Here is a 22,560-nt window from a genome sequence, read left to right as displayed (position 1 = left end):
GTGTGTCTGTACATGTGTGTGTGTGTGTGTGTGTGTAAAGGTGTAAAGATGGGTCTTCTGGAATGGATTGATTGATGTATACACTAGAAATATCTTTATTAATTTAATATATGCTTTAAAGGCATTTATACCCCCAAAAAGCACATTGATTTTTCACTTATTCATTACAGATCTGTCAGAGCAGTGGGTTTTGTTTTGTGTTTTGTCTTGTCTCTCCCCTCCACTCCCAGAATAGCAGTGTCATGGTAATAGTAAGTTTTGTTCCAGACTCAGGGTAATTTAAAGGATTATAAGCCTTTTAACTAATGTTACCATCTCATTTAAATTGATCAAATTGCTATTTCAGTATCATAATCATGCATCTTTTTAAGCTGTGCTATGCAGCGATGGCTTTATTTGATGATCACTAAGTAGCCATGCTGGGGAAGTCTAATGGAAACAATGAGACGAGAGCCTAATGCTGATGACACCAGTGCTGGTGATGATGGCAGCAGATCAGAGTGTGAAGTTACAACTAGACACTAAGACATTGGGGATCGCACCAACCCTGTGCAAAGAGGAAAAATTAAACCTCTGGGAATTAGTCAAAGAGAGGAGGGGGAAAAAATCTAAAAAAGGAATCATGTTCTTATTTTATAATTAATTATTAATTACAAATCCAGATGTCAGGGAAACAGGTTCCCCCTGCCCCACTTACATGTAATCATCTCAACAGACTTTATTGACCACTTGGAGAAGCAAGAGCTGCATTTACATGTGAAAACAACTGAATTATGAGTGTTACATCTATTTTTTATGACTACGTAATCTAGACACTCCCCTCCCCATGTAAGGAGGATTGTACTGAGGCCCCAAAGCCAGGAAGTTACCCATGGTGAAGAAGTGGGTCAAGACTGCTGTTGACCCTGGGTGGTGGGGTTGTTGATACAGGAAGTGATGTCAGCACAGGCCAGCCTAGGCTTGAAATATGGGAATATGTCCCGTCTGAAGCAAACTCACAAACAGCACATGAAATAGTTTTTAAGCTACTGGTGTGCAATTATCCTATTGTCTGAGAAATTTTGAAAGAACCCAGCTCTTCTCAGCTGTTAGCACTGAAGTGTTTCTGGATTTCTGTTCAGCACTTCTTACACAACTCTGCCCACCCTTTGGTCTTATTGGAAGCTTCTGAGAAAGGCTTCAGATTGCTAATTCCTTAAACAGTTCAATCAATGAAGCATGGTGCAGGCGTCACTTACCCTGGCCACTAGAAGGGCACATGAGTGTCCCCCTGGCAGCATCGAAGTGAGGGATACAGCCCTATTTTATGATATCTGCTTAAGGTGGGATATCAGGACTTTGAGACAGATTTTCTGGGCTCAACACTCACCCATCTTGGTATCCTGTAAGCACTGAGAGCATCAGTATTTTTTCATTCATATCATTGGGACAAGGAATGTGCCACACGGGACTTCAGAGGGGTTCCATGGAGGTGCTCTGTGCTGGCTTTTATACCAGTGAGGGGTTCTTTCTCTGGCTCAGTAGCATGTGTTGGGGGGCATTGCTCTCTTGAGCTCAGGTGTTATAAACCATGAGTGTGGAATACATGTGCATTCTTGAGTATCCCCATTTTAAATTTCATGGTGTTTTCCATCACGTACAAGTTTCATCTCTTTGATTTAATTTATAGGTATTTTTTCCTTTTAATGTTTTTGTACATGGAATTGTTTTAGTAATTTCCTCTTCAGTTTATTCATTGTTAATATATAGAAGCAATAATTTTCACATATTTCTTCTGTTATTATTATTATTATTACTGTTAATTTCATTTATGTTTTCTGAGTTAGGTCTTTCTATGTAGCCTTCAATGGCCTGGAACTTGTTATGTAAGTCAGGCTGCCCTGGAACTTTTAGTGATCCCTCTGCCTTGACTCCCTGAGTGCTGGGATTATAGGCACAGGCTACCACATTTGCCTCTTTGTTTTGATGACAGTGTTGCCTTCTCCTTTCCCAGTGCATCTATTTTTTTTTAATTTTTTTATTAGGTATTTTCCTCATTTACATTTCCATTGTTGTCCCCAAAGTCCCCCATACCCTCCCCCCACTCCCCTACCCACCCACTCCCACTTCTTGGCCCTGGCGTTCTCCTGTACTGAGGCATATAAAGTTTGCACGACCAATGGGCCTCTCTTTCCACTGATGGCCGACTAGGCCATCTTCTGATACATATGCAGCTAGAGACAAGAGCTCCAGGGGATACTGGTTAGTTCATATTGTTGTTCCACCTATAGGGTTGCAGATCCCTTTAGCTTCTTGGATACTTTCTCTAGCTCCTCCATTGGGGGCCCTGGGATCCATCCAAGAGCTGACTGTGAGCATCCACTTCTGTGTTTGCTAGGCCCCGGCATAGTCTCACAAGAGACAGCTATATCAGGGTCCTTTCAGCAAAATCTTGCTAGTGTATGCAATGGTGTCAGCGTTTGGCGGCTGATTATGGGATGGATCACTGGATATGGTAGTCTCTAGATGATCCATCCTTTGGATATTAGCCCAGAAACTTAGAATACCCAAGATACAAGATACAAAGCACATGAAACTCAAGAAGAACAAAGACCAAAGTGTGGACACTTTGCCCCTTTTTAGAATTGGGAACAAAACACCCATGGAAGGAGTTACAGAGACATAATTTGGAGCTGAGACAAAAGGATGGACTATCCCAGTGCATCTTTATTGCTTCATCTTTTTTGCTTTATTGGTGTGTGTCTCGGTGACTCCTTCTGTTTGCTCTCTGTGGAGAGAGGGGAGATGACCGTGTGGGGAGGAGATGGAAGCTGCCATGTCTCCACTGGAGACTGAATTTTGCTCATGCTCAGTCTCTGGATCCACACCTTTCCAAATCTGGTTTCTGCCTGGTATTTGCCTCCTGTGGACTTCCTCCTGGTCAGAACACTCAGATAGCCAGACTGAGTGCTGGGGTTGGACTTGAACCTTGGTATGAAAACACATGCTGTGTTTTTACCATCCCTAAGGAACACTCCATTTTTCTCTTCATTTTTAACTGCATGTTTAATATCATATAGGCAAACTAGAAATAGAAAAATAGGCTTTTGACAAGAATTGGGCATCATTAACAGTATACAAGTTTTATATGAGTTTATAGAATTAAAATTTTTTCATCTACAGGTAAGTTCTCAACTCTGAGGCATTGTGGAAACCTAAAAACAAAACAAAACAAAACAAAACAAAACAAAACAAAACAAAACAAAACAAAACACTAGAAAAGCCCAGTTTACATCCTGGTGCACTTCCCTCCCCTGTAGGCTGGGTGGACAGTCCCCACAGAACCATGTCACAACCTGGCTTGCTCCTCTGGGTCAGACATTATAAAGGCAGCCATTGTTCCAGGACCCTGCTGTTTGGTTTCCTGTCTGCCGTATGGATTATGACCTGGAACCATCGCATACATAGTTCAGAGTATAGCTTATCTATCAGGACTATGGCAGGATCTCTTCTATGCCTTTGTTGTCTTACCTGTAAGATGGAACAAGCCCAGACTCACAGGCTCCTCTAGTGAAGATTTTAAGGGCTGTCTATGGCAGATGATCAGTGAACATAAACAGCAGGCACCCTGTAAACTACTCTGCAGTTGTGAGGTTTTACTGGACTGTAATGTACCGGTCACAGTTCTATAGTGTGCGATGGAGAAGCCCCGTTACACTCTTTACCCATTGTTTCTTTTGCTTCTTAAGAGGCCAGCAGAAATAGTTGACGAGGAAGAAGATGGAGAGAAAACAAGCAAAGATGCCAACCAGAAGGAAGACTTTTCAGCCATGAATGGTGAGACTGAAGACAGAGGGGGGAGTAAAGCGGCTGGTGCCCCTGAGCAGGAGGAGGGAATCCCAGACCACGGGGAGAAGAAGGCAAGCCCCTCCCGGGTAAATGGTGGCACGGACGAAGAGAATGGGGAGGAACTGGACCAGGTTGCCGAGGAGCTCCAACCAACAGTGGACGAGAAAGGAAAGGCTGAAGGAGACAACAGTGGGCAAGATGAGGTACTTCTATTGTTTTTAGCTTGTTTGTGCATAAATGAGTGTGCGCATGCTCACACACACATGAATGTGCTTAAAACAGTAGCTAATCATATTTAGGAAATTAGTCAAACACTTAGAATCTGCAGCAAAACTGAAATGCTGAGCACCATTTAGTTAATTTTATTTTTTTTACTTGTTTCAATCGATTAATAAGCACTACCATGCATATCTGTTTCTCATTCTGTCTATCTATCCATCCATACACCCGTTCATGTACCCACCTACCTATCCACTCACCTACCTACCCATCCGCCCATCCTAATCATCCGCCATTCTATTCATTCCCTCTCCCACCTGACCCCAACCCACCCAGCAGATTCAGACAAGAGAAGAACAAACTAGAAAATGGGGTTGAGCTCAGTGAAACCTTGAACTAATTTAAAGAACGTCACAGACATTCCCAGGGGCTTCTTTGCTCCTTACAGAAATTAAAGTCTAGTTGTTTAGCCAGCATTAAGTAGATTAATCAAGTGTCCAGTACCACGACTGGTTTGTTTTAATGCAAAGCTCCAGAGAGAGGAAGTTTAACAGCAGAGTGGTGCAAAGTGCTCTGCTGGCCAAGCTTTACCAGTCAGTCCAAAGCTATCTGCATCCTACTATACACTTCTGCTAGCATCTTTATCATCTGGAGGAAAACACTAGGCATACCATGCATGCCATCTTTACTCCAGGTGATATTTTCACAGAGGCTATGTAACACATACAGAACACAATTTCTCACGTGGAGCTCAGCATAGTCCTCCTGGCTATGTACATGGCAACAATAGCAGGTTTCACAAAGCTCCCTGTTGTAGCCTTTGATGAAAGCTTTACAGCATGAAAGCAAAGTGCATTTCTTTCTTCCTCTTTCTTTCTTTCTTTCTTTCTTTCTTTCTTTCTTTCTTTTTTTCTTTCTTTCTTTCTTTCTTTCTTTCTTTCTTTCTTTCTTTCTCTATCTTCCTTCCTTCCTTCCTTCCTTCCTTCCTTCCTTCCTTCCTTCCTTCCTTCCTTTCTTTCTTTCTTTCTTTCTTTCTTTCTTTCTTTCTTTCTTTCTTTCTTTCTTTCTGTCTTTCTTTCTATCTCTTTCTTCCTATCTCTTTCTCTCTCTTTCTTTCTTTCTTTCTTTCTTTCTTTCTTTCTTTCTTTCTTTCTTTCTTTCTTTTTATTAGATATTTTCTTTTTTTTTCTGTTCAGTTGAAAGCCTTTATTTGTTTTACATTCATTTTTTCTTTTTTTCTGTCTTTTTTTAAAATATTTTTTATTACATATTTTCCTCAATTACATTTCCAATGCTATCCCAAAAGTCCCCCATACTGCCCCCCACTTCCCTACAAACCCATTCCCATTCTTTTGGCCCTGGCATTCCCCTATATTGGGGCATATAAAGTTTGCAAGTCCAATGGGCCTCTCTTTCCAGTGATGGCCGACTAGGCCATCTTTCGATACATATGCAGCTAGAGACAAGAGCTCCAGGGTTCTGGTTAGTACATCATGTTGTTCCAACAATAGGGTTGCAGATCCCTTTAGCTCCTTGGGTACGTTCTCTAGCTTCTCCATTAGGAGCCCTGTGATACATCCAATAGCTGACTGTGAACATCCACTCCTGTGTTTGCTAGGCCCCTGCATAGTCTCACAAGAGACAGCTATCTTTGGGTCCTTTCAGCAAAATCTTGCTAGTGTATGCAATGGTGTCAGCGTTTAGAAGCTGCTTATGGGATGGATCCCTGGATACGGCAGTCTCTAAATGGTCCATCCTTTCATCACAGCTACGAACTTTGTCTCTGTAACTCCTTCCCTGGGTGTTTTGTTCCCAATTCTAAGAAGGGGCACAGTGTCCACACTTTGGTCTTCATTCTTCTTGAGTTTCATGCGTTTAGCAAATTGTATCTTATATCTTGGGTATCCGAAGTTTTGGGCTAATATCCACTTATCAGTGAATACATATTGTGTGAGTTCCTTTGTGATTGTGTTACCTCACTCAAGATGATGCCCTCCAGGTCCATCCATTTGGCTAGGAATTTCATAAATTCATTCTTTTTAATAGCTGAGTAGTACTCCATTATGTAAATGTACCATAATTTCTGTATCCATTCCTCTGTTGAGGGACATCTGGGTTCTTTCCAGCTTCTGGCTATTATAAATAGGGCTGCTATGAACATAGTGGAGCATGTGTCCTTCTTACCGGTTGGGACATCTTCTGGATATATGCCCAGGAGAGGTATTGCTGGATCCTCCGGTAGTACTATGTCCAGTTTTCTGAGGAACCGCCAGACTGATTTCCAGAGTGGTTGTACAAGCTTGCAATCCCACCAAAAATGGAGGAGTGTTCCTCTTTCTCCACATCCTCGCCAGCATCTGCTGTCACGTGAATTTTTGATCTTAGCCATTCTGACTGGTGTGAGGTAGAATCTCAGGGTTGTTTTGATTTGCATTTCCCTGATGATTAAGGATGTTGAACATTTTTTCAGGTGCTTCTCTGCCATTCGGTATTCCTCAGGTGAAAATTCTTTGTTCAGTTCTGAGCCCCATTTTTTAATGGGGTTATTTGACTTTCTGGAGTCCACCTTCTTGAGTTCTTTATATATATTGGATATTAGTCCCTTATCTGATTTAGGATAGGTAAAGATCCTTTCCCAATCCATTGGTGGTTTTTTTGTCTTATTGATGGTGTCTTTAGCCTTGCAGAAGCTTTGCAGTTTCATGAGGTCCCACTTGTCAATTCTCGATCTTATAGCACAAGCCATTGCTGTCCTATTCAAGAATTTTTCCCCTGTGCCCATATCTTCAAGGCTTTTCCCCACTTTCTCCTCTATAAGTTTCAGTGTCTCTGGATTTATGTGAAGTTCCTTGATCCACTTAGACTTGACCTTAGTACAAGGAGATAGGAATGGATCAATTCGCATTCTTCTATATGTTAACAACCAGTTGTGCCAGCACCATTTGTTGAAAATGCTGTCTTTCTTCCACTGGGTGGTTTTCGCTCCGTTGTTGAAGATCAAGTGACCGTAGGTGTGTGGGTTCATTTCTGGGTCTTCAATTCCATTCCATTGGTCTACTTGTCTGTCACTATACCACTACCATGCAGTTTTTATCACAATTGCTCTGTAGTAAAGCTTTAGGTCCGGCATGGTGATTCCACCAGAGGTTCTTTTATCCTTGAGAAGAGTTTTTGCTATCCTAGGTTTTTTGTTATTCCAGATGAATTTGCAGATTACACTTTCTAATTCGTTGAAGAATTGAGTTGGAATTTTGATGGGGATTGCATTGAATCTGTAGATTGCTTTTGGCAAGATAGCCATTTTTACAATGTTGATCCTGCCAATCCATGAGCATGGGAGATCTTTCCATCTTCTGAGATCTTCTAGAATTTCTTTCTTCAGAGACTTGAAGTTTTTATTATACAGATCTTTCACTTCCTTAGTTAGAGTCACGCCAAGATATTTTATATTATTTGTGACTATTGAGAAGGGTGTTGTTTCCCTAATTTCTTTCTCAGCCTGTTTATTCTTTGTGTAGAGAAAGGCCATTGATTTGTTTGAGTTAATTTTATATCCAGCTACTTCACCGAAGCTGTTTATCAGGTTTAGGAGTTCTCTGGTGGAATTTTTAGGGTCACTTATATATACTATTATATCATCTGCAAAATGTGATATTTTGACTTCATCTTTTCCAATTTGTATCCCTTTGATCTCCTTTTGTTGTCGAATTGCTCTGGCTAGGACTTCAAGTACAATGTTGAATAGGTATGGAGAAAGTGGACAGCCTTGTCTAGTCCCTGATTTTAGAGGGATTGCTTCAAGCTTCTCACCATTTACTTTGATGTTGGCTACTGGTTTGCTGTAGATTGCTTTTATTATGTTTAGGTATGGGTCTTGAATTCCTGATCTTTCCAAAACTTTTATCATGAATGGGTGTTGGATCTTGTCAAATGCTTTTTCCCCATCTAACGAGATGACCATGTGGTTTTTGTCTTTGAGTTTGTTTATATACTGGACTACGTTGATGGATTTCCGTATATTGAACCATCCCTGCATCCCTGGGATGAAACCTACTTGGTCAGGATGGATGATTGTTTTGATGTGTTCTTGGATTCGGTTAGCAAGAACTTTATTGAGGATTTTTGCATCAATATTCATAAGGGATATTGGTCTGAAGTTTTCTATCTTTGTTGGGTCTTTTTGTGGTTTAGGTATCAGAGTAATTGTGGCTTCATAGAATGAGTTGGGTAGAGTACCTTCTGTTTCTATTTTGTGGAATAGTTTGTGAAGAACTGGGATTAGATCTTCTTTGAAGGTCTGATAGAACTCTGCACTAAACCCATCTGGTCCTGGGCTTTTTTTAGTTGGGAGACTATTAATGACTGCTTCTATTTCTTTGGGGGATATAGGGCTGTTTAGATCATTAACCTGATCTTGATTCAACTTTGGTACCTGGTATCTGTCTAGGAACTTCTCCATTTCATCCAGGTTCTTCAGTTTTGTTGAGTATAGCCTTTGGTAGAAGGATCTGATGGTGTTTTGGATGTCTTCAGGATCTGTTGTTATGTCTCCTTTTTCATTTCTGATTTTGTTAATTAGAATGCTTTCCCTGTGCCCTCTAGTGAGTCTGGCTAAGGGTTTATCTATCTTGTTGATTTTCTCAAAGAACCAGCTCCTTGATTGGTTGATTCTTTGAATAGTTCTTCTTGTTTCCACTTGGTTGATTTCACCCCTGAGTTTGATTATTTCCTGCCGTCTACTCCTCTTGGGTGAATTTGCTTCCTTTTGTTCTAGTGCTTTTAGGTGTGTTGTCAAGCTGGTAACGTGTGCTCTCTCTAGTTTCTTTTTGGAGGCACTCAGAGCTATGAGTTTTCCTCTTAGAAATGCTTTCATTGCGTCCCATAAGTTTGGGTATGTTGTGGCTTCATTTTCATTGAACTCTAAAAAGTCCTTAATTTCTTTCTTTATTCCTGCCTTGACCAAGGTATCATTGAGAAGAGTGTTGTTCAGTTTCCACGTGAATGTTGGCTTTCTATTATTTATTTTGCTATTGAAGATCAGCCTTAGTCCATGGTGATCTGATAGGATGTATGGGACAATTTCAATATTTTTGTATCTGTTGAGGCTTGTTTTATGACCAATTATGTGGTCAATTTTGGAGAAGGTATCATGAGGTGCTGAGAAGAAGGTATATCCTTTTGTTTTAGGATAGAATGTTCTGTAGATATCTGCCAGGTCCATTTGATTCATAACTTCTTTTAGTTTCACTGTGTCCCTGTTTAGTTTCTGTTTCCATGATCTGTCCATTGGTGAAAGTGGTGTGTTGAAGTCTCCCACTATTATTGTATGAGGTGCAATGTGTGCTTTGAGATTTACTAAAGTTTCTTTAATGAATGTGGCTGCCTTTGTATTTGGAGCATAGATATTCAGGATTGATAGTTCCTCTTGGAGGATTTTACCTTTGATGAGTATGAAGTGCCCCTCCCTGTCTTTTTTGATGACTTTGGGTTGGAAGCCAATCTTATCAGATATTAGAATGGCTACTCCAGCTTGTTTCTTCCTACCATTTGCTTGGAAAATTGTTTTCCAGCCTTTCATTCTGAGGTAGTGTCTATCTTTTTCTCTGAGATGAGTTTCCTGTAAGCAGCAAAATGTTGGGTCTTATTTGTGTAGCCAGTTTGTTAGTCTATGTCTTTTTATTGGGGAGTTGAGTCCATTGATATTAAGAGATATTAAGGAAAGTAATTGTTGTTTCCTGTTATTTTTGTTGTTAAAGTTGGCATTCTGTTCTTGTGGCTGTTTTCTTTTAGGTTTGTTGAGGGATTACCTTCTTGTTGTTTCTAGGGCGTGGTTCCCGTCCTTGTATTGTTTTTTTTTTCTGTTATTATCCTTTGAAGGGCTGGATTCGTGGAGAGATAATGTGTGAATTTGGTTTTATCGTGGAATACTTTGGTTTCTCCATCTATGTTAATTGAGAGTTTGGCTGGGTATAGTAGCCTGGGCTGAAATTTGTGTTCTTTTAGTGTCTGTATAACATCTGTCCAGGATCTTCTGGCTTTCATAGTCTCTGGTGAAAAATCTGGTGTAATTCTGATAGGCTTGCCTTTATATGTTACTTAGCCTTTTTCTCTTACTGCTTTTAGTATTCTATCTTTATTTAGTGCATTTGTTGTTCTGATTATTATGTGTCGGGAGGTATTTCTTTTCTGGTCCAGTCTATTTGGAGTTCTGTAGGCTTCTTTTATGTTCATGGGCATCTCTTTCTTTAGATTTGGGAAGTTTTCTTCTATAATTTTGTTGAAGATGTTTGCTAGTTTTTTGAGTTGAAAATCTTCATTCTCATCCACTCCTATTATCCGTAGGTTTGGTCTTCTCATTGTGTCCTGTATTTCCTGGATGTTTTGAGTTAGGATCTTTTTACATTTTCCATTTTCCTTGATTGTTGTGCCGATGTTCTCTATGGAATCTTCTGCACCTGAGATTCTCTCTTCCATCTCTTGTATTCTGTTGCTGATGCTCGCATCTATCGTTCCAGATTTCTTTCCTAGGGTTTCTATCTCCAGTGTTGCCTCATTTTGCGTTTTCTTTATTCTGTCTACTTCCCTTTTTAGGTCTAGTATGGTTTTGTTCATTTCCATCATCTGTTTGGATGTGTTTTCCTGTTTTTCTTTAAGGACTTCTACCTGTTTGATTGTGTTATTCTGTTTTTCTTTAAGGACTTGCAACTCTTTAGCCATGTTCTCCTGTAATTCTTTAAGTGAGTTATTAAAGTCCTTCTTGATGTCCTCTACCATCATCATGAAATATGCTTTTAAATCCAGGTCTAGCTTTTCAGGTGTGTTGGGGTGCCCTGGACTGGGCGAAGTGGGAGTGCTGGGTTCTGATGATGGTGGGTGGTCTTGGTTTCTGTTAGTAAGATTCTTACGTTTACCTCTCGCCATCTGGTAGTCTCTGGAGTTGTTATAGTTGTCTCTGTTTAGAGATTGTTCTTCTGGTGATTCTGATTACCGTCTATCAGCAGACCTGGGAGACAGGCTCTCTCCTCTGAGTTTCAGTGGTTAGAGCACTCTCTGCTGGCAAGCTCTCCTCTTACAGGGAAGGTGCACAGATATCTGGTGTTTGGACCTCCTCCTGGCCGAAGAAGAAGACCCAAAACAGGACCTTTCCCAGATGCTGTGTTGCTTTCGCAGGTCACAGAAGCTGTCAGTGGTGCACACTCTCACCTGTGCAGACTAATTCCTAAGTTCGGCGGAGTCCTGGAACCAAGATGGTGCTCCCGTGCAGGGCGGACCACTGTCCTCCGGCTGGGAGGGTGCCAGATGTCTGCGGCCCCAAAAGGGTGCTGCCTCAGCGGCTCTGTGGCTCCCGCCTGTCCCAGAAGCTGTCTGGGTGTTGTGGGTAGCTGGCGAGTGTCAGCCGACCCTGCGCCCTTGCTACCCTGGTGCTGGTCTGACCGGAAGAGGCTTGTGGCCCTACTCAGGCCGGATTTCTGCCTCCCCTACCAAAGCAGTCTCAGGACCTGCGCGGTTGGACTGGAGCAGAAGCTGTGTTCCACTCACCAGAAGTCTCAAAATCCTGTCAGATATTTTCTTTACATACATTTCAAATGCTATCCCAAAAGTCCCCTATACCCTCCCCCCGCCCTGCTCCCCTACCCACCCACTCCTGCTTCTTGGCCCTGGCATTCCCCTGTACTGGGGCATATAAAATTTGCAATACCAAGGGGCCTCTCTTCCCAGTGGGGCTCTGTAGGAAGATCCTAGTATGCAGTCTTCCAGGGGTTTAGCTTAATTCAATGTGTGACCTAGTTAGACTTCACAAAATACATGGTTTGTAAAATTCTTCCCGTAATTTGCAACAACATAGAAGGTCAGAGGGCATTACGTTAAGCGGAACAAACCTGACACAAATACTGTATGAGCTGAGCTTCTGTGTATACAAATGTACTCTGAGTTTATAGAAGCAGAGAGTAGGATGATGGTTAATGGGGACTGAGGGTTGGGTCTGGGGAGATGGTGGCCAAAGAACAGAACATTTCAGTTCTGAGGAATAAGTTCAGGAGCTGTGTTGTCCTGCCTAGTGACTCTTCCTAAGAATGAATGTTTAAACGTAAAGATCTGAAAGGAATACTTCTATTTCTACTGATAGAAAAGGTAATGTTGATGTTAATGATTCAAGCTTGTCATTCCACAATGTACATATATTTTAGGACATTATATGTTATATTATAAACATATATACTTTTTTCAGTTAAAATAAATTAACTTAAAATCTAAATTAGAAAAGTGAGCTTTTTTTTTGAGGCTGGTGAGATGGCTCAGCGAGTAAGAGCTCTTCCAAAGATCCTGAGTTCAAATCCCGGCAACCACATGGTGGCTCACAACCACCTGTAATGAGATCTGACACCCTCTTCTGGTGTGTCTGAAGTCAGCTACAGGCACTTATGTATTATAATAAATAAATCTAAAAAAGGTGTGCTTTTTATAGGAATTTAGGCATCACTTAAGTTTATGGTTATATAACTTGTTAAGGTCTGAAGTGTGGATGTCTGTGGTATGTGATATAGTGAAGTCAATTCTTGGTGCTTAGATAAGTGGCTCATTGGAGACTTTAAGGACCAATCAAATGTCCAAGATGGAATAGTTACTCACAAGAAGATGGGGTCTTCTTGGTTCTTTCATTTCTTGCAATGATTATATATGTTATCTTTGCCCTCATGCACATGCACACACACACCAAGTGTAGGAATATCTAGACTTATATGTACTGCAAATTAGAGGTTAACAATGGACTTTATAAAAGGACTTTTTACTTAGAAATGACTAAAAATTCAGTTTACATGTAAAATTTTGTCACATGTGACAGTTCTTGTGCAATGTAGCAAATAAAAATATCAAAACCCAGACACCAAATCTGTGATAGCAAACTGACAGTGTAGGAAGTAGCAGGAAATAGAAGACAGATACACAATAGCAACTGCCGTCTATTAACATTAGGAGAGTATATTATATTCAAGACATCATTTGAGATACCTCACAAGGAAGCAATGTGAAATAAAATGCAGACCTGGTAATATACAAACACACACATATATAGGTATATACCTAAACACATATACATGCATATACACATGCATATACACATGCATATACACAAGTATATGTAGGCATACATTTATCTACACATCTACACATATTCACTAGCATATATACTTTCATAGATATGTGAAATACCTTTGTATATATATATATACATACATGCATATATATATACACACACATATCTGTATACATATATCTACATACATACATGCACTCATAAATTTACATATATACATATATAGTTGTAAGTATATACACACATGCTTGTCTATATATGCATATATATATATATATATATACTTGTATGTGCACATGCATATATACATTCATGAATACAGATTTGCATGCACACATATATACACATACATACATACATATATATACACACACACACACATATATATATATATATATATATATATATATATATATATATATATATTTTCTTTTTTTAGCATAAGTCATGAAAATGGGGTTTAGTGTCGTGGAGCTGCTCTTGTCTCTAAGACTGAGGGCCCCTCATGAGGCTGTGAAGCCTCCAGAATTTCATGGACTCTAGTTTTCAAACTAGCCAGCTCTCATCTCACAGCTCAGCAGCAGCCTAATGGGTAGATGAGTTATAAATGTGATAAATGTCATTGGTAACAGGGGATGCGCAAAGGACAATGGTTTTTCCTGGAGAAAAGCTGGCACTCTGCTTTGGTTTTATGTTCTGCCCTTCACCGCCAGACACTGATACTCTTTGGCACTTGAACCTGCATTCTGGTGGAAGACCAAAGGCAGAGGGTCATTGGCAGCACACTGGGTTAGTGAGACATGGAGGGGAATGGACTGCTCTTGCTTCCCTTGCCCCTGGAAACACTTAACCGACAAGCACCAACAAACATGCAGAGGGAACTGAAAAAAATAACCCTGCAGCATAAGAGATGAGTCTGTGCTTTCATTTCATCTAGTTATTTATTTGTTTTAGTTTCTTGAAGCAGGCTATGAAGTTGAGGCTGGCTTTGTACTCCTGACCCTCTTGCCTCTACTTCCAAAGTGCTGAAATTACAGATTTATGCCCCCACATCCTGCCTGTCTGTGCTTTTAAAGCACATACTGGAGTATGGTCACATGAGGTATCAGCCAACTAAAGGGCTGAAAGTAGCAATTTGGGGGAAATGACTGACTAGAAACAAGGGAAGTCAAAGGGTGGGTTGTAGTTGAATACCTATATGGTTAAATGGGACATTTATGTAAACATTTAATTGTCTTTGGTTTGGTCTGTTTTTCTTCCAGGCTGGTTTGGATGCTCAAAGACCACCAAGACCAGAAGTGACAGTCACCAGCCCTCAAGAGAATGAAGCAAACAAGGCCTCTTCTGCTGTGGCATAGATGGTTTAAAGCAGAGAATATGAGCGATGTGAGAGGATGCAGAGCTATAATACTTGAATAATGAGCACAGCATCTCTTCATGTAGAATGTGGCAATGTGGTGGAGGCCCTACCTATTGCATTTAAAAAATAGTAGCTACATGAAAGGAAGGGTTAGGACATTTGTAACTCAATAACTTAAGCTTATGACAGGTGTTTAAAAAATTCCTTAAAAAAAATTCCTTTTAGAAGAACAAAAGAGAGACAGAGGGGATTTGCACCTTAAGACAGCAGCTGGCTACCTGTGTTTGTAAAGGGGAAAGACATGGGCTAGCTCCCATTAGATACTTTATCATAGACTTGGAAGCAAGAATACTGGCAGCTTGTTCTAAAGCATTTATCTAGGAATGTATAGAGTTTTTAAGAATTGGTAATAGGAGAAACGTGTATTATGTTCTTGAAGCAATAAACTGTTGATTGAACAAATTGCAGTTTAGTTTCAGAGATAATTTGGAGATGGCAATAGATCCGAACACTCTGAAGCTGGTGACATTCCTTTCTTCCTCCAGCCAAGGTCCACCTTGGGCAAAGTCAAAACACAGCCCAAGGTGTCACCTGGTCAGAGGAAAAGCTTCCAGAGCGCCTGGTGATTCATGTCAGGTGTGTTGGATGTGACTGGCACACTCTCAGGCAGGAACCAGAAAGTATGACCTAGACATCGTGTGGTTTTTTTCACTGCTATGTTTTCACTGTGTCTGTACAAGGAACAAAGCCTTTCCTTCTCCTATATGCTGTTGGGAAACCCAATATTGGTTAATATTAAATTCTTTTCAGGATTTTAAAAATGAACTTTTTATTAAACACAAAGGAACAAAAAAGGAAGCAAAAGCAGAACAATTTATGGCGATCCAATTCCTTAGCTACTTGCCTTTTGCTGAAATGACTGTCATGGCTGCTTAGATTATGTCCATCTGTCCATGTACTCATCCATCTGTCTGTCTGTCCATCCATCTGCACATGTATCTCCTAAGCTTTTAGACTTTCAAGCAGACTTTTAGACTATTTTAGCCTTTCAAGTAGATTCTCTCTCTCTCTCTCTCTCTCTCTATATATATATATATATATATCCATCTGATGGAAATTGTTGAAAAAAATTGAAATATTTCCATGGCTTCTGATTTCAGTTTGTGGATAGATAAACTAATATGTATTCACCTTGTGAGGTTCAGATGAAGGAAAAGATAATTATGTTAGTTTGATGATCATAGTAGAGATGATGTCTCTCCCCCTAAATACAGAAATAATATGTTTTTCTCATTTTAAGGAATATATTTTTACTCAGAAAATGCAAACTGGAAGATTTTAGATTGTAGTGCCGTTGTAAGATTCATTACTATTGTAAGTCTATTTCCCCCTCTAGATTTCACAACCAACCATCTGGGAACAAAATAGTTGGGAGTTATATATACTAAAGCAATGTAGAAAATAGATGTATTTTTCCCCAGAGCTATTTTGATTCTTCCATAAATAGAAAATATGAGCAGAGCTTATGACATCACAGTGTTTGAGGGAGATCATGACACAGGGCCTGGGAATCCAGGAGGATGGGCTTTAACTGGGGCACAGTCTGGGCAGTGCTTTTTGTGCATACACTTACTTTTAACACGCATGGACTGCCAGAAGCCATCTTGCACTGTTAGGAAAACAGAGATGCTCTCCTTCTGATATGACTTTCCAGCATCTGGGGTTGAAGATTCAAATATCTTACAAAAGTTGAATATAAGAAGTTTTAACAAAGCCTCAAACTGATTCTCCTTCTCACCATGAAGGGTGTGTCTTCTTAAGGAAGCATCACTCTTTGCCCCCCACCCTTCACGTCACTGTGACACTTGGGTTTTGTGGGTTCTCTTGCCAGCTGTCTTAATGAGGAACAACACTGATACTTCACATAAAAAAACAAACTCTGAGATCTTAACATTTCAAGAAGGTTATAGGCATAGTAACAACCATAGAATGTTGAAATGCGTGGGGGTATCATCATCATCTGTGCTTGCATGGGACCCAAACTTGTGACTCAAATCAAAACCACCTCTATATGTTGTCTAGCCAAACATGTAATCCTTTACTGGGGACTAAAACTATAGGCATAACTGTGAAGGTGACCTTTATAGAAGTTGAAGTTCAGTTCACCTCTCAAAAGTGTTGGTCTCCCCTGTGGAAATTGGGTAGCAATGACAAATTAGGGCCACATGTAAGTGAGACTTACTGACAAATTTGGGAATTACACATAGAGCACATGGATGAGGGCTTGGTGAAGGGTTATGTGTCATTCATAATGAAGGCTCCTGGATATATACCTGCAATGCCTTGCTTTGAAGTGTCAGTTCTTTGCAATTTCTTAGTTTTAATTTTATGTCAGTAATGCCTTAGCCACATTTCAATTTTAAGGGCACTCATGATCATCTGCTGATGGAATTGAAACATGGGTAGTTTTGCACTTGACTAGAGTAACCTTGACTAAAGTCGTCTTCAGATGAGAGGGATGTGCTGCATGTTTTGGCCTGTGTTGAAGCCACAGTTGCCTGCCCATCAGCTTCCTGTTACTATGACTACAGGGCAGCCCCCCCCCCTCTAGGTTTTCCTGGGGCCCTGGGGAGACTTGTTATTTAAGACATTTTTCTTGCATTCTATTTTTTAATGTCAGAATGCCAGACTCATAGGAAGAGCATGATAAGGTCATGTATCCAGTTCAAGTCTAAAGGGTGCATTCTTGTGTGGTGTCTAATGACATACCACATCAGAAGTGATGCTGGTATCTTTCCTAGGGTAGTCCTAGGGTAGGGCTAAAACAGTACAAACCTCAGAGTTTTCTTTAGGGGGATGGCATGATGGCTCAGCAGTTAAAATGCCTGCTACCAAGCCTGATGTCCTATACTGTGACATGTATATATCAAAGTCATCCCCAACACACACACACACACACACACACACACACACACACACACACACACACACACAGAGTTAAATAAGTAAGTATAAATGCTTTGTTTTCTTTAGGCAACCTGCCCTATGCACAGAGGATGGATTTCACTGGTTTAGAGAAGATAATGAATGTGCTTAAAGCTGTGGCTGCTGTCGGGCACAGCAGCTCATACCTGTAATCCCACAACTTGGGAGCAGGAGGTGGATCAAGAATTAAAGGTTAAAGCACACTTGGCTACACAGTGTGCTTGAGGCTAACCTTGGCAACATGAGATCCCTGTTAAAAAACAAAACAAAACAAAACAAAACTGACCAACCTAGCAACCAACCTACCTACCTACCCACCCCAAGCTAAAGCTAAACTTGCTGCCACAGAAAAATAGGAAGCTATATTCATCATAGGTAGCCAGAAGGCATACTGTGATTCTAACATGTCGTGTAAAGAATCAACTCTACACGTTTACTGTTGCTGTTAAAGTAGCAAAAGCGAAGCTAAAGGGTAAGTTAATCTGAGAGGAGAAAACTCCCCATCTGAACTGGTGCCAATCAGAAGAAAACGTAACACCCAGTGCGCGCGTATCTACCAGTCCTTCCAAGGGTGTGCTCATATACTCTCAGGCATTAAGAAGGACCTCCTTAGTGCTCTGCACAGAGTAAGGCTCTCGCATGGGGAGAAGCAGAGCTAACAGTGTGAGAGCAAACAGTAAGAGACTACTGTTATATCAGCCTTAATATTGCATTACTGGGACCAAGAGATACAATATATTTCCCCAATAAGACAGTTACCAGCATCACTTAAAGTAAGCATGGTGGCACATGACTACTACCCCAGTGCTCTAGAGGTAGAGGCAGAGGGGTCCAAAGTTCAAGGTCATTTCCAGCTGCCCAGTGAGGTCCAGACCAGTGTGAGCTATAAGAGACCCATTTAAAACAAAACAAAACAAACAAAACAAAACATAACAAAACAAACAAAAAAGAGGAAGAGATGCTAAAATTAGGTTTAGTTACATTTTTAAAAATGAGAGATGAGCACCTTGTTGCCTGAACTGATGACAGGCAACAGTCTCTGCGGCAGCCTAAAGTATCATGTGGACTTTTGTGGGGCAGAGGGAGCAGGGAGAAAACCTGGAACGACTCCTTGTATCCAGAAACCAGGTACAACACAGAGTGACTCTAATACATTGTCACCCTGGGCAGGAACCAGTTTCTGAAGGTTAGTCTGCTTTTCTAACCAGAGACACTTGGAGTTCTTTTTCACTGATTGGCATGTTCATAAACATAAGGCGTTTGCTTGACACATACCCTGGTATATAGACAGGTCTAGCTTTTGCGTTGTATATTTTGTCCCATGAAGTTTGGAAGTCAGGAGGGGAATGAAACAATGTCCCCATACATTGAGCAAGAAACTCAGCATTGTTGTAAAAGAGTCAACACCTGAAAGAGATGTGCAATTAGGAAAGAATTAAAAATAATAATTTAAAAAGCACTTATAAAATAAAACCCGAGGGGAATGCCGGGCGTGGTGGCGCATGCCTTTAATCCCAGCACTCGGGAGGCAGAGGCAGGAGGATTTCTGAGTTTGAGGCCAGCCTGGTCTACAAAGTGAGTTCCAGGACAGCCAGGGCTATACAGAGAAACCCTGTCTCAAAAAACAAAAACAAACAAAAAAACAAATAAAACCCGAGGGGACCAGTGGAACTCTGTCCAGGAGCCAATGGCTGCCTAGCTTCGCTCTGAAAATGTGACCAAATGAATTCCACGTAGTCTTATCCCCCTTGAAGTTTAACTGACTGTTTTAGTTACTGTCAAAAAGGAGGGGGGAGGTTGTAGTCAGCATAAAAGGATTGCAGGAAGCTCTGTTGCTTTCGTGTTCTCTTTGCAGTCAACATTGCTAACGCGCACATAGTAATGGCTAATTTTTCATGCACTATATAGAGATTAAATTAAGCTTATAGTTTCTGTAGCATTTGCTATATTTAGAATGCCTTTATGTAAGGAAAAGTATGCATTTTGATCAAATTATGGTAGGTGGCTTTTATTTCTGTATCGGAGCACATTCTAAAATGCTCGTACACCTGTCCTGTCCTGTGAGTAGATGGGTGCTTTATGTAGTTAACATCCATGTTCAGCATTCCCATGTGATACTATGTTGTTAATATTTCATGTGTGAATCCTTTTTGTAGATTTTCCATGAACAGGAGAGAGAGAGATAGGGGTCCAGACTCACGTAGACATTCAGCTCATTTCTTGATTGTACGAGATATTTTTAGAGAACCACAGGTTCCGAAGTTTTTGTGATGCTCATGGTGTGTATTTTGTATACAGACAGAAATAAATGTATCATTTTACAAAGAGTTTCACGGAGATTCAGTTTGTGGGACTTCTCACTGCTATCCTTTCAATAGTTTTGTTTCCCCCTCTACGATTAAAAAACAGTTCAGCACTAAATCTCCATGATTTGAACACCATGACCCTGGAGCATAAGTACCCCTTGGACACCTTAGCTCACGTTGGTTCTCCTTGGTTCTCTACTGGAGGAGAATTGCAAACCCCAGGGGAAGCAGGTGTCTAGACTGCCAGAGGCAGACCGATTTGCAGACACAGTTAATCAATGTCAGAAACTTCCCACAGCTGGCTCCGTGTCCAATATAACGTCTACAGTATAGTGCATCCCGGCTCGAGTTCCTCTGGTGTGTTTTGCTTGTTTATGAGAACAAACACATGCCTCTCCTGCAGACCTCTGAGTGGACTGCTTTCCTTCTCTAATGGGGCTTCAGTCTATTAAATTGTTACACAGGCTCTCCAGTGCTCAATTGTCAAACTCAGTCTCCCATTAAGAAGACAAATGATAACAGGAATGCCTGGCACTTCTGACTGCTCTAACATGTTGGCTTGGTAGTAAGGAAAGTGACATAAAAATGCAAAACAAAACAAAACAAATACAAACACACACACACACACACACACACACACACACACACACACACACACACACAGACCAAAGTAAAACAGTAAGTTTGAACCAGATGAGGCAGTCACTGTTCACTGTCATCTATCTATCTATCTATCTATCTATCTATCTATCTATCCATCCATCCATCCATCCATCCATCCATCCATCTATTTTATTGGGTTTTTTTATGTTGTTTTTTTGTAGGTGTATGTGTCTGTCTGAGTATATGGCATGTGTGTGCAGGTACTTTGGGGTTGCCAGAAGAAGGTGTCATGAGTTAAAGGTGCTTGTGAGTTGCTGTGCTGGGAACTGAATCTGGGTCATTGGGCTGGAGGCAGCCTTATTGCTGAGCCATCTCTTCAGCCCCTGCTATATCATCACCACCACCACCACCACCACCACCACCACCACCATTCATTTGAGATGGAATCTCAGTCTGTAGTCCTAGGTGATCTGAAACTTACGTGTATACTAAGCTGATTTCAAATTCACAGCTATACACTTACGCTTTAGCTTTTGATGCTGAAACCATTAGCGTATGTTATCCTGCTTTGCAAACATTATTGTTCTTTAAAACTTTTATTTTATTCTTTAAAATGTATTTATCTCTCCCTCCCCCCTCCCCCCAGTGACCATGGCAGTCAGGAGGCAATGCACAGCAGTTGCTTTTCTCCTCCTTCCTTATGGGCTCTGGGGTCAGTTAGAGGTCAGGGGTCACAGCAGGTCAGCCATCTCCTGAACCTGCGGAGCTGTCATCTTATCTGTTCCCTCAAGCCGCTTCTCTTGGCTATAGGGAAAAGGTAGGATTGCACTGACTCTCCGGATCCTCTGCTCATTTCTTCCCTTCTCCTCCTCCTTTTTGAGTCCCTGAGATCTCCCTGAGCAATCTCATTCATAACCTTAAAAACCAGTCATGTGCCATGACTTCCAGGTTTCTCCCCGGGAACTCAGACCTCCACGTACAACTTTTGGCAAAGCATCTTGGTTCCTCAAAGTCAAATGTTCCATTCTTGGAAGACATACTTTTACTCTCAGATTGCCCATCCTGGTTCATGGTGCCAGTTGCCACCCTGGGTATTACAGGGTAGTACCATCATGCTTACTTTACATGGTGCTGGCATCAAACCCAAGGCTTCCTGCATGTTAGGCAAGAACTCTACCAACTGACATATATCTTAGCCCCAATACAGTTTGGAAGCATTTTTTTTTTATTGTGGGTACCACTTGCTTCTGTTTAGTTGCCTTCCTCTGTTCTTATCACTAATATTTCCCTCTGTTTCTATGTTTGCTGTAACTCCTTCAGCGGAATGCCTTGCTAATTGCATTTTGGCTTCTTCCATTTCCAACATATGCTTTTGAGGCTGTAAATGTACCAGCATGTTTCACACCAGCTAGAACAACAAGTTTTGATATAAAATATTTGTGGCTGCAGTTTGACTGTAAATAGTTTGTGTGAATTTCCAGATTCTTTGACTCATGGCCCTGGGGTTAGCTCTGGGGATGCTTGCCCCTTCTGCGTACATTCGATTAACTGGTGCATCCATCCACCAACTGCTGAGAACACTGAGCCCTTAGCCATGAGATCAGAGGGATACTATCATGACCAGGATGTGCGTGCCTTCATTACTGGCTTGCACCCAATCGCTGACTGGCATGGGAAGCAAAGACATTGGCACTTTGCTTCAGGCTTCAGGTGAAGCTGACTTTGCTGCAGTGTTTGCTCCAGAGTTTCTGTGCATGCAGCCTGATGGGAGTTTTCAGTTGACCTATATCCTTGTTTCCCTTCTTCCTCCTTCTCATGCTTCTCTCATAGTTCTTAAGGATGCCCCTTCATAAATTTATATGAGAGCATTCATCTCAGTTCTGCAAATAGAACACTCAACTTACAATAAAGGAACCCAAATACCAGGGCGTTGGAAGTAGATCTTCAGATGGGCTTCTAAAGTTAGATAACTTACTGGCCAAATAACACTTCATGCCCTCGGGGTTATATGATGCTTTGAAAGGTTACAGCCTGTGATTGCAGACTGTCTTCTGTGGTTGGTTAACTCTGATGCATTGGGAGGGAAAGGGATGTATTTGCTACTGCAGACTCTCTGTGATTTGGAGGCATGCAGGAAAGCATGCCACAAGACAGGCTAGTAC

The 22,560-nt window shown here is 41.0% G+C and overlaps 1 protein-coding gene across 3 annotated transcripts in view; it reads left to right on the top strand.

Annotated features, from left to right (window-relative positions):
• Dcdc2 (doublecortin domain containing 2) overlaps positions 1 to 19,817 on the top strand; it is a 169,534-nt gene extending 149,717 nt beyond the window's left edge. For all 3 annotated transcript variants that reach the window (XM_029468605.2, XM_021180583.3, XM_085831200.1), the window contains 2 exons: positions 3,729 to 4,031; positions 14,407 to 19,817. In XM_029468605.2, coding sequence (XP_029324465.1) covers positions 3,729 to 4,031; positions 14,407 to 14,502 — 399 coding nt within the window. In that variant the 3' untranslated portion in view covers positions 14,503 to 19,817. The remainder of the gene's footprint in view (positions 1 to 3,728; positions 4,032 to 14,406) is intronic.
• The last annotated feature ends 2,743 nt before the right edge of the window (positions 19,818 to 22,560 follow it).

Source organism: Mus caroli, unplaced genomic scaffold (genome assembly GCF_978045245.1).
Source record: "Mus caroli unplaced genomic scaffold, Mus_caroli_1 scaffold_15, whole genome shotgun sequence".
Classification (NCBI taxonomy): domain Eukaryota; kingdom Metazoa; phylum Chordata; class Mammalia; order Rodentia; family Muridae; genus Mus; species Mus caroli.
Note: the sequence above shows the minus strand (reverse complement) of the source record. Positions and strands in the feature narration are given on the sequence as shown.